General features: G+C 45.3%; 1 protein-coding gene across 6 annotated transcripts in view; it reads right to left on the bottom strand.

Annotated features, from left to right (window-relative positions):
• The window catches only part of MGRN1 (mahogunin ring finger 1), a 56,993-nt gene that overhangs the window by 11,610 nt on the left and 32,157 nt on the right, over positions 1-13,226 (bottom strand). For all 6 annotated transcript variants that reach the window (XM_049791281.1, XM_049791282.1, XM_049791283.1 and 3 more), the window contains 4 exons: positions 11,752-11,818; positions 8,664-8,716; positions 5,256-5,303; positions 738-806 (listed from right to left, as the gene is read on the bottom strand). In XM_049791281.1, the coding sequence (XP_049647238.1) occupies positions 738-806; positions 5,256-5,303; positions 8,664-8,716; positions 11,752-11,818 (237 nt within the window). The remainder of the gene's footprint in view (positions 1-737; positions 807-5,255; positions 5,304-8,663; positions 8,717-11,751; positions 11,819-13,226) is intronic.

Genomic DNA, 13,226 nt, shown 5'->3' with positions numbered 1-13,226 from the left:
CTCCTCTGTTTGCAAATCACGCACTACATGCACCAGAGCCATCTGATCCTCAGGCCAGCACTTGGTACATTCTGCAGCCCAGGTGGCAGCAAAGGGCAGCTCTTCATAAGGCTAAAACAAATATAAAGCAGTCCCATAATCTGCACGGGGCTGTGCAGCAAGCTGGGATTCAGCAGAAGGTCCTGCCTAAAGATGGGCAATGTTTCTGGTTATAGCATTTGCATATACACCCCTTAGTGATGCTGTGCTCCCTCTTGTTGGGGAATGCAGGCTGCTCTCTGGACACCGGCAAGCCCTAGAAAACTCAGTTCCCTGCAACACTACGGGACCATGTGTTCCCCCCCTAAACAGGAGAACATAAAGGAACCGCAGGAGCAAATAACAGTCACCATGCATGACTGCCTTGACTGCAGAGAGGCAGCGACACTGTCCCACGGCTGTCTCTACAAGCCTTAAAAATCAGTGCTCTGAAACACCCACGGGGCACTGATGCCCTTCTCTCTCAGCAATCCCAGCCTCAGGGAACATCCTCCAGAGTCTCACACTATCTAAAATTATCTCAGCACAACTCCACTGACTGTTTGGGCCTTACAACAGTGAAGACTTGTGATCCCTGGGCTTCTTCGGTGCCTGCAGGAATGACACACACTTGACAGTCATTCTGGGAAGCACCTACACATTGCCCTGCCAAGCCCCATAGTTAAGCTCAAAAGCAGGAGGCTCCTGAGCACCTTTACCTTGGTCTCTTGGTTGTTTTTGTTCTCAATGCCGTAGATCTCCTGAAGCAGATAGCTCACCCGGTCAACCTAGGGAAGAAGACAACAGTTGGAGTGCCAGCTGCTCTGTTATTACTGTTTCGTGATCACCTCCCCCCTCCCCAGGTCAAAATGTCCATGTTACACCCACAACAGCCAGCTCCCCTATAGCTACACGAAAAAGTTAACAAAAACAAGTATCGCAAAGGAGAGCTGGTAAAATGAGTCTCTCCTTGCTCAAAAAGTGGTGCCCATCCTGTCTGGTCTGAGCAGGGAGCCCAACTGGCCACTTTTGCCACTATCAAAATAATCTAAAAAACAAATACTCTGCTTGTCTCAGAGATCAAGAGGGAACATGCATCCATAGATTAAATAAGCCAGAGGCAATCAGCCTTCCACAGTCCTTTCCTTCTGTGAAGTACTGCTTAACTTTAACCAAGATGAACTTCCACCCATCTTTGTAACCTCAGCAGAGGTGCTGTGCCAACAGCTCGTTACTGGCATATCAATGGCTGCACATCACTTCCCTGTTCATCACCTGGGAACATAAGTTCAAGCTACTGAAGAGACACAAACCATCTCCCTTAGCATGAGAAGCACTCAAGGGACAACCCTACATTAGTGCAGTGTCATTTATTACCATCCCTAGGCCCTTGGTGGCATCTCTGAATTGGGGTGTGGTGGCAGAAAGTGCTCTAGGCACAGATGGAAGTTGCTCACAGCCCCAAACCTGGGGCATACTCCTCCAAGCCATGCCTTTATGCAAATGCTGGCAGTTGCCTGCAAACTCACCCAAGCAGCTGAATTAAAGCACTAAGGCAGGAAAGGCTGACAGTTCAAGCGCCAGCAAGGCAAGTCCCCTCTGCACTGCGGGATGTTCTCCCCTGTTCCTTAGCTTAGCCAGCAAGTACAGCGCAAGACTCTTACAGCTGTGAGGAACAGCCTCTACAAGGATGCACAAAGATACCAGTCCCCCGAGATTTGGTGCTACACAGCAGCTTCCCCAGAGCAGGGCATGCTCCTCCGCACAAAACCCCACAACAGGTAAAATGGTGAAGGAGCTGCAAGGTATCAAACTGACACATCTTGCAAATAGCGGAAGGAAACGCTTTCCTGACATCCTGTAACTGTCCATTTGACACGATGCAGTGAAGCCAAGCCACCGGGAGCCCAGTACTTCAACAGCTCATCAACCCCAGGGCTTTTGGCATTTCCACATATAATTGGCCTCTCTCCTCTCCTTTTGTCAGACCAGGTGCTCAGAAAAGCAATGGCTTTGCCATGGGATTTCAGTGCTGCAGAAGATGTCACATGCCAAGATGGGTGCAGGAGATAGCTATATCCAGACCGTTTGCCAGTTCAGAAATGCTCTGAGCTGGGACGCAGCAGCTTTAACAAACTAATTCCAGAACCTCCCCATTTAACTCAGCATGCAGCTTACAGACAATCTGTTCTAGGCCTGCATTTCATGGCAATGAGGTCAGCTGTTGGACTGCTGAGCAAAATCCTCTGCAGCAGCTCACAACTCACCCAGGAAGTTTGGGAACAATTACGTGGGAGATGTCCTTTTGTAACTTGGCATTTCAAAGAGAGTCTTGTTACAGCATCCTGACTACTCAGGGAATCATCATGAGTGACAGTGAGTGCAGAAGTGGTCAGCTCAAAGCAAAGAAGAGGTCAGGAAGGAAGAGACCAAATGCTCTACGTTTGTTTTAACTGCTTGCCTCTAAAAACCCCAAGAAGCTCATGTCCCAGTAGGAAAAGGGTGAGCAGTGCAACATGGCTCTTACTAGAAAGATCTCTAGGTTTTAAAAGAGTAGGAGTAAATAAGGAGTAGGTGATTGTGCTCAATGCAGTTCACCTCCACGTTTCTCCAACCCATCCTGCACCACGTCATCCTTCCAAAGGCTTCTGTTGCTATATACAGCCTCAGCTGATGCACACAGGAGCCACTGGCCAAGTCCAGGTCATGTTTTTCTGCTGATCCATCTGTTTGTATTCATCCATGCTGAATTTCTTTAAACAGGTCGGTACATACATTATAACTGATCTCAGCTGAGACAACAAAGCAGTTCAGCTCATTAGCTGCTGCTTCCTGCTCCCAAAGAGCTTTAGAGATCGATGCACACAAAAGGCACCCGGCAATCCAGGCAATGGCAAGGAGGGGAAGGCAAAAGAAAAGCAGTGATGGGGAAGAATGTACAATGTTATACAGATGGTTTACTCCAGACATATACTCTATACCTCTGCTCTATGCTCTCATGGGTGCAGATGCTATCTCAGTTTCAGTGGTACTGTGTGTTCTTCTAGCAAGAGCTTCCTTCTATTTTAAAAGCCATAGGAGAGAACATATAAGCATTACATTTTACAAACTGCCAAAAAAAAAAAAAAATTACCCACAACCAAACACTGAGTGGGAAGGTACACGCTCTGCCAGTAAAGACAGACAAGCACACACTGTTTCACTGCAGGAGTCAGCTAACCATACTGTGGTAGGGTGGGAACTTCCCTAGAGAGCACTTCCAGCAAGACAGCCCTCCATTTGGGGAGTCCAGAGTGCTAAATGGAGAATGCTACACACACTGCGCTAGTGTGCACAGTAACCCAACACCAGCTCAAGAGAGCTCACAGCCATGTAAGCACTGTTTTTAAAAAAAAAAAACAAAAACATATATTTCCCCCCCCCCCCCCCCCCCAACCCACAAGCAAGATAAATGAGTGGCTTTTCATCAGCTCATGAACGCTATTCTCTGATCGGAAGAATATATGAGAAAGAGACACCACTAGCATCACACTGCTCTGCTCCCTTAGCACTCAGGCAGCCTCTTCCAGCAAAGCACACAAGCTCTCCCTTCATGGGATGTTCCCATTACAAACCTGCCTTCATATGCTCAATAGACACTGTTCTGAAATAGTCTCTGTCTCTCTGTATTAAAAATACCTGTGGGACCCAGATCGATCAGCCAGCCAGTAGATCATGCTGCAACACAGCCAAGTTAAGCACCAAGGATGGGAGGGAAATGCAGGTCAGTCTAGGACACACAGGGCTCAGAATAGATGTCAGGCTGGAGAGGCAAGTAACTCACCACTAGCACTGGGATAAAGCTCTGGCAGTGAGGGTTAATACTGCTGTCACTAGGCATGAGCAAGTCTGAAAGACAGGCCACAAGTCTCTGCAGAGCATTGGCAAGGCAGATAGTGAATTACCAAATGTGATTTTGGTATATGATTAACTGATACTGTTTAGTGGCTCTTTTCTGACCTCGGGACTGGAAGGAACATCTTAGAGCAATAAGTGTCTAATCAAGGCACTTAATTACCTTCTTGGTAGTAAAAGCCTTTTTAATTCAGATCAGAAAACACTAGCCATCAATCGCAAGCAGCTGAAGTCAAACACACTTAAAGCAGAAACACAGCACACATCTAAAGGTGAAGGATTGACCACCAAAATCTCATCTCTTTCTCCAAGGCATTTTAAATTGATCTTTGCAGCAGGATCACTACCAGATTTCCTTTCAGAAGCTGAAATTCTTGGCAATCTTAGCAGTTTGCAGTTGCTTATGTATTTCTCTCTATGCAAGACTGGATGCAATTTCAAACTTGGTAAGGCACTACACAACTTCTGTGCATCACACCACACCAGAATGGGCTAAAAAAGGGCTACAGATCCCTGATGTTTTCCTGTTTGCCAGTCTCCCTTCTTGCCTTTCCCTCATAATGTGTGCAGTCTGGTACATAAACAACAGCTTCAAAGCAAGACCATGTCTGTGACTGCTCAAGTACCAGGCTACTTGTAGGGGACAAGCAAGATGAGCCAAAAGGTCTCAGGCCCTGGGGCCGCTCCAGAGATACCATAGGCACAACAAGGAAGCTTGTGCAGGGAGAAGACAGTCCTCTAATATCTTAACGTGCAAGTGCGTGCGCGCGCACACACACACGGAAAGCTAACAGTTTTCAGCCTCCAGGTAGGACACTGGGAGCCTGTAAAGATATCCTTCCACACCATAAAACACAGAACCTAAGGAGATCAGGCAGTCTCAATGAACAGACATGCTTCACACTACTTAATACATACAGCACTTAAGCTCAGTTATGCAAACATAATTTACTTGCACCTATACAGACATGGAAGCATCAGTACTGTGCTTTGCCAGTTTTGTATTCAAGTGCCAAATGCCAGCAAGGCAGGAACGTATAGGGAGGACTGGATCAATACATAGTGCCTGCCTCCCAGAGAAGCACGGAGACCTGCACCATTGCTCTGCCAGTCCCATGCTGCCTTATTTGTTCCCCCAACAGACACCTGGTTGTGCAACAAACAACCCAAAGTTAAAGGTTCCCAGCAGCTCACCGCCTTTGCTTGTGATATCTGAGCTAACAAGGTGAGGTCTCAGGCTCTCCGTGAGCTAACACTGAAGGTTCCCACTGGGTACAGTTGGGCCCCTGTGGGACACCAGCAAATATCTTTAATCAAGCAGTAGACAGGAAACAGGTACTTACGATCTGCTTCTGTTTTAACGGCTTCACGGAAAAACTGCCATCAACGTGCTAGCAGGAAAAAAAGGAAATGCATTAAATAGCTGAAGTGTACCAATTAAAACAGACTCATGATCAAAGTTGGTGTCTGCTAGCTAAGGGAACGGTGGCATTCATATAACCAGGACAGCCTGAATGGCAATCATTCCCAGCAGAGTTAGTGGAACAGGGTATCGGAGTGCTCCTTGTCTGCTCCAGTGCAGAGCCAGATGGTCTTGGCTCAAGTCCAACCTGGCTGAAGTGGGTCAGATCAAACACAAAAATCCCCTGGCACATTGAATGCTTTCAGACATTGGAATAGGCTGCCCAGGGAAGTAGTTGAATCACCACCCCTGGAGGTTTTCAAAAAGCACATAGACGGGGTACTCCATAACATGATTTAGTGGGCATGGATGATGGTTGGACTCAATGATCTTGAAGGTCTTTTCCAACCTAAATGATTCTATGATTCTATGATTCAGGTTGCAAGCAGTCCAACTGTGTGCAAATTCTTCAGCCAGTCCAGCAAGACTTATTAACACCCTAAATAACACCCAGTTACAGAGCCACTCTTGAGGCCAGAGCCCCAAGAGAGCAGGGGGTTGGCATGAGGCTGGGAACAAGGCTTGTCCACTGGATGGAGTCAGAAGCAAGTCATACATGCTCCACATTGCCATCTTCAGAGCTGTGGTGACTGCCTCAAGCCTTTCATTTACTGAGTAGCAGCAGGCATGGCTGGAACAATTCTGTATATACCTGGTGTCAGAACTAATGATAGGAATAGCGTGCTCTTTCTATTTCCTCCATCACCCACAAGGGCCAACTAAACTGAAAGAAACCAACTCTCCTGCCACAGTCTAGAGAGCAGGAAAGGAGACTTAGGGGAAACTGCAGCAGGCCCTGCTGCTGTGAACAGTTGCAGACATACATCTGTTTGCTGAAGGAGTTTCAGAAGGAAGGGACAACATTGCACCAAAAGACAAAACAGTCTTGTTTTCCAGGCAAACAAAGCCCCGAGTTTCTGCCTTGTGGAAGAGCTGCAAGGCCAGACTATGCATAGCATCAAAGTTACTATTCTGATCTTAAAGATACATATAAATAGCAAGTTAACAAGGCCTGCTGGTCTGTCTGTCTGTCTTCTGAACATGGTCTGGTGAACAGCAGCAGAGGTATTAGCAAGGACCTCTTCTGGATTTATGGACCTACACTTCAAAAGCTGCCATTATTCTAAGGAGGGGGAATATATTTTAATCAAACAGGGAGGAGAAAGAACTCTACAAGCATTTTGCCCTGTGACTTTTTATTAAAAGAAAAATTTTTATCTTGTTTTAAGCATTCAGTGGAAGATGAGAAGTAAAAAGTGCCCCCACCAGACAGCACCTCCCTCTCATAGCACACACAGACTAGAAAAAGAAGGGAAGCACTTTCAATCCTTGAGCTCAGACCTGGACACAGGACATAATCCAGCATTGGAATGGCCTGACCAGCTTTAGTTGGTTTCCAGTTTTGCTGCATACATCATTCAGCTCCCTGAACATCACAGGGGCTTTTGCCATCACCTTTGTGCATCCAGAGAGCTCAGAGGTTCTGCACAGTAGGTGGAATTTACCTGTAATCCTTGCAGTTCAAGCCACTTTCCAGTCTGAGACAGAAATTTCCAAAGCTTCGCTTCCACCCTCATGCTAATACATTCCCAATGTGTGTGTATTTTCCTGCTTTCTATAAGGTGCTATTATCAAGTGCTGGCCACAGGATGCTAGAATGGGAAGCTGGGACAAATCCAGGTCCAAGTGAGAGCTCTACTCCCTGACCACAGAGGCTAGGCTTACTGCAACAGCACTATGTTTGGGTACTTGGAAAACAGCAACTAAACACACTCCTTTGGAAGCAAGAATCGTACTCACATCATCAGATCCAAAGCTGAATCTGAACCTAGCTACAACCAAAAAGCTATGAAGGCAATAGCAAGGGGAGCACAGGTGAGTCTCACAGATGAGGAAGGCAAACATGCATAGAATACTTCAAAATCAGGCAGTAACATGCAGGCAGGTGGTGGTCTTATCTATTTTTCTCTCCTCAGAAATTGCTGAACAATCATTTTGCAAGGCTAGGGGTTCTCTGCCTACAGTAATTTCCCACCAAGATGACAGATGGGCTCCAAACACTCGAGCCTTCCCCAAGGACCCACTGCCCACATTGTCCTCTCCCAGGTGCTGTTGAACAATAACTGAGGGATATTCCAGTGTGTTTTGGTTTTCCAGATCAGCTGGAGGAAGAAACTAGAAGAATAAAATCCCTGCCCTAGTCCCAGGAGTGCTGCAGCTGCCCATCTCATTTCTGACAGATCTCTAATTGCCAGGAGTAGAACCACCGACAGAGCCAGTGCTCAGAGCAGCCTTTCTAACACATGAAAACTCATTTTCTTCACATACTAAGTCCTATAAAAAAGCAACCTAGAACACTTAGAGCATCTCCCAGCCACAGGGCTTCCTTAGAACTGACTGTTCTTCCCATGCCCTCTGACTCAGCTTGTCACCATCCACATTATCCACCTAGGAAGAACAGAATAAACCTGGCAACTTGCTCAGGGATACAGCAGGAACAGAGCAGATTGAGAAACAGAAGTCAGCTGCATGTCAGCCTGGAAGTGAGGAATTTCTAACAGCACAGCATTGATGATGCTCCTCTCTACATGCCCAGCTCTGCTCTAGCATCTCTTGCCTCATCTTAGCATGTCACTACAAGTATCACTTGCCCAGGATATGCATCTGCAGTATTACCACAGCCAGACACAACATGGTGCAGTTATGGGTCTTACAACTGTTTTCAGGGTCCAATTATCATGGGAAGAGCTTTTGCTATCAAAGCTTGTGCATACAGCTTGGCTTAGCCTTACTATGCAGGCAGCAGTCAGCTACATCAAACATGCCACCAAAAAGTAGTGGAGCTCAAAGTCTTTATGCAGGAAGTATCCTAATTCTTTAAAAGGGCTTGGTCCTACATGTAAACTAAGGCCAAACAATGGTGCAACAGGGTCTGGACATAGCAGATCCGGTTCTGCAAAGAGATCACGAGGCCCTGGAAAACTGCATGGTAGCAGCCATGGTCAACACCTTCCACCCTCAGACATCACAGCCACTGAAGCACACCCTCTCCCCACACACAGGAAACACCAGCTACAATTAGCTGAGTGACCAGCTCAGGTACAGATGATAATTACAGGCTGCACAGGAGATGCTGCAAGCAATTATTTGTACTACAATAGCACTCAGGAACCTCAGTCACAGGCCAGGACTCCATTGGGCTAAGTGTTATATAAATACAAACTAATGACCCATGTAAACATTTACATATACAACAACAAGGACAGAAGGAAAAAAAGAACTCATTTACCTTTTCAAATGCAGCCAGAAGAACATGGGCATGACCTGTCACCTCAACCACCACTGAAAAAAAAAAAAAAAAAAAAAAAGAGCAGTCATGGTTAAACCTTGAAAACAGCACAAGCATAAAACCACCCCGAGCTGAATTTTAGTCCAGCCACAATTTCTAAACTGCTATCTGTTCTATTTTCATCTCCTCTTGCAATTTAAAACTTTTCTTATCTTGTTGTCACATTGGTTTATCTCACACTCCTGCAGAGCAAGAGCATAACCCCGCTGCGGTCTGTGGTGGGCCCTACACATAAATGGCTTCATTATCGTGGGTGCTCCAAACTATCCCACTTTGTTTTCAGAGGCTGAAAAGGGAAAGTAAAACAAAGCACTCAGTGGGATTCTGCTGTCCCCTCAAATTCCTGTTTTTAATTACCTGAATCTATCACAGAGATTAATTAATCCATCTGGTTTAACAGCAATTGGCAGCACTTCCAGCCCCAGTACTTATCACTTTATTTCATTCTAATCTGACATGCTTATAAAACATTTATTTCTCATACCAATTTTGGACACTGAAACATCTCTGTCCAGTTCCCTGATTTTTTTTTCCCAAAGACAAACATCACGTCTTCCCTCTTTCAAACTCGAGGCCTCCCTCTTAATCCAACAGCATTGAGAAGGGGCTGTCAGAGGTTTCTGTACTGCATTCATGGCTCCCTCAGCAAATAGAGAATAGAGGAAGCCAAGGTACAATCCCAGTCTCTCTGGCTCAAGACTCTAAGGTTCTGTTCAGCTCCAACTGGTTGGACCCTTTTGCTTGTGTTCAGACTCATCATATGGAAATGGGAGACAGAGGTTGTGGAGTTATCACTGATGGAAGGGAAAGCATGGAACCACCTCACCCTGCCTGGACCAACGAGTACCCAGGCTGTGCTCAGCACATCTAGAAGAGCTGGCAGACACTACTATCAGCTCTATGCCAGAAAATTAACAGCTGAAGGAAGCAACTCCTGTGTTGTCTAAAGGGGAGAGGACCTCAAAAGCTTCCTTTGGGCCCCTAGAACAGCAGAGACAACTAGAGGAACCATTCACCAGGCTACGGCACAATGATCACGTTTGGCAACAGCAGTATATGGGAGAAGACAGTCCATGCCTGCAGATCTGCTGGGTAACTGAGACTGGTCATGGCAATTTGGGTGCAATCAGGAACATAATGGCATGCAGAAAAAAGGGCTAGAACTGGGAATTCATCTGCTTGCTCCCCACACTGTCAGCCAAGAGCAAGGCTGTTCTAGCTCACTCGGTAAATGAAATTCAGGTCCCTCCTCACAGTTTGAACAGCCAAGTAAGAGATAACAGGCATTGCTTCCCTTCATATCCTCTGGCACTCAAGCAGCGTGTGTGGCTGGAGCTGTGCAACCCATTCTGTGCAGCACCTTGCCTCCCAGAAGGGTTTCCGTACCTTTCCCTGAGTGCAATCCTGCTAGCAGGAATGGGAGAGGGCTAACATTGCAAGCTCACATTCTTCAAGGCACGCAAACATCTCCTGGCAGAATTCAGTCCAAACCAACATCTTGCTGACTGCTATTTTAATTTGCCATTCAATTTGATTTAACACAAGCAGTTACAGGCCAGCTGTAATTTTCCAGGTGCTCCAAACACACAAGGCCAGCTCCTTCCAAGTCCCATCAGTTAAAAAAGAACCAAAATACACAACAATTTCCTCAAATCTCGCCTAAGTGTCACATATTTTTGTGCTGATATTCTTTCCAGGAGAGGATTTAAAAGCAATTGCCTTTCCAAGTTATTAAAATACATAACAGTACACTATTGGCTAAGACTGGGCATGGTATGTGCATAAATGTATGCTTCTCATGCTGCCTCCTATTCTATTTTTGGTCCTTCTAGGCATGCCCAACATTAGAAAGTACAAATACCTTGCCAAAATCTCCATAAACAGAGGAAGGTGTTTTATATTTATGGTCAAGAAATATACATATATGTCAATTTTACTAACAGTGCCTGAAATCACTAAAAATAGATGCACTTTAGAAGTAATTTCCCTTATGTTGCACTGTGCTTTGTTAGTCACACTTTAAATTGGTTCATCCAGTTCTATTTAACTCTGCTTGGAGGACTATAAAATAATGCAATGAGGTTTTGGGCACTTTCACATCTACAACATAAGAAACTGAGCAAGTGACTACATTAAACAATGCAATCAGCAATGGATTTTTTTCCTTTCTAATTATTCTTAAATTTTGTACAAAATGTTACAAAATGCAGAAGTGAAATGCTGGTCCTGCTGACCACCATAGCTCCCAATTTTAGAGAAAGCGTGGCCTTTTCATTTCTGACACTCAGAATGAGTGCAAACACATGGAGCTCAAAAGCACACACCCCCTAAGGAAAATACCATGCAAGGTGAGTAACAATCTAAACATTTACTGGACTTCCTTCTCCAAAATGGCAAAGTGCTTTAAAAATAATCAACAATATTATTTCTCATCAAAGGTTATGCACTTTTATTGTAACCATTCAGCACCCTTCAGAAAAAGCAGAATTTTAAACTGTTGAATGAAGCTGTATTTGGTTGAACAGTGGCCTGAGCATTTTAAAGCCATTTCTTTTTCTCTGACCATTCCTAGGGGAAGGCCCACCCTACAGTTAGCTATAGCTTTTATGAAGAGAACTTACCCCTCAAAGAGGGGGAAAAGACCAACTCCTTCCTTGCCTTACAAACTGCAAATGCAAAACCCAAAGAGAAAGGAAGTAATTTCTCCAATTTGTGCCTGGCATTGGTGGCAGAGCCAGGAGCTCTCCTAAACGCTATTCCAACACTAAATAACTGGCCATTTTTCCAGAAAAAAAAGGAGGCTATTTTTAAAAGCGTGTTTTTATATAAGAACCCGTGGTTAACTGGGCCCTTTTAACACAGGGAAGTTAAGGTGAACTCCTGAAATATTTTTATTCTGGAAAGGCTCCCCAAGTCTTTGCTACAAGTAAAATGTTTTCATCCTTGCAGAAGGAGGCCTGCCCTTTAGGAGTCGCGTAACCTCAAAGAGCGCTAGAAGATGACCAAGGGAGCACACCACCATGCTTACCATCCCCTTCATCCACTACTGCTCGGATGACCACAGGGAACACGCCACGATCCAAGTCAAAGTTCAGCTGAGGGAAAGAAATGAGATGAGGTTAGACAATTGACACCAGCCTTGCCTGAAGACAACACTTGAGATAGTGTTAACATCAGAGGAACGAAGGCCCCTTCTGATGGGCCCTCAGTCCCTGGTCTCAAAAGGACATGACAGGGCAGGAGGATTTAAAATTCAGGCACCAACTTTCAAAGGGAGTCAACCAGAATAACAATATGTATACATTGACATGGCCCTAAACACCAGCTGTGCCTAGCAAAGCAAAGGCTCTCCATTTGAATTTTATACGGTATTCAATTCTCAATAATTCGTATATCCTAAAAGTCTCCTGAGTGATTTATAGTAGGACAAATTTCTCCAAATATATCTAGTGCCACAGTTTTGCTTGCATATGGTAGGATATACTGGTTATACCACAGCAGTACACATTATGCTCCCTACACCACAAAAGAAACCCTGACTCCTATATGAAGTTCTTGAAGACACAGAGAAATAGGTGTAAAACTTCAAGCTCACGCAACACTTTAAGGAAACACCAGACTGATTTCCATCTCTTGGCATATTATTAAATTCAGGTCCTTGACCTTCTAATCGGTGAGATTGAAAATTTAAGATCTCACTTGAGTGCAAGGAAACCAGACTCAATTTCTTGCTTTGCCCTGCACTTCATTAAAGCACTTCAAAAGCTCCATGTCATCTTACAAACACAAGAAAAATGCAACCTTACAAACACTGTCCTATGCCAGGAACGGAAGTGGCTCAGAAACTGGATTTCTGGTGTTTTTGTTAATTACTGACAGGTTTTTTTGACTCATCTCTTGCCAAGAAAGAAAAAGATGTCATTTCACCATAGTGCTCCAGGTAGTCTGTTTTCAGTTTTCCAGTGAAAACTGAGACCCAATTCAAAGCACCACAGCACCATTCATGTAGTGCTTCAGGGCTTCCCTCGCTTTCCCAGAGCCCCAACATCATTTGCAGTGTGATTTTCTCCAGCCAGTCCCTCAAAAGATAAACTATCAAGATAGCCATTGGCATTGGCACAAACAGCAACCCCAAACACCCAGACTGGAGGGAAGGTGACCCTCACCGTGAGCCTTAACACAGTTGAAAATAGCTCCTCTTCAAATGAATTACAACCTAAATGTTCATCCTGAAATGAAAGATGCCTGTACACTGGGAGACGATATCCCCGGTCAGCCACCAGCCAAGTGTGCTGTAGCCCATTAGCCACACAGCTGTGCCTCTGCCAAGGGCTGCAGGCATGTGCTTTGGACTGCAAGAGCTCACCAACCTTCCATGGCAGGTGTGAGGGGAAGAGGGAATTGCAAGTCTGCTGCTCTTCTGACTATAGCTACATGCTCCTCATGCAGGCTTCGTGCCCTTGGGGCCGTTCAGCTTCTGCAGTGCTTTCTAGAAGCAACTCT

This window comes from Accipiter gentilis, chromosome 33 (genome assembly GCF_929443795.1).
Source record: "Accipiter gentilis chromosome 33, bAccGen1.1, whole genome shotgun sequence".
NCBI lineage: Eukaryota > Metazoa > Chordata > Aves > Accipitriformes > Accipitridae > Astur > Astur gentilis.
Note: the sequence above shows the minus strand (reverse complement) of the source record. Positions and strands in the feature narration are given on the sequence as shown.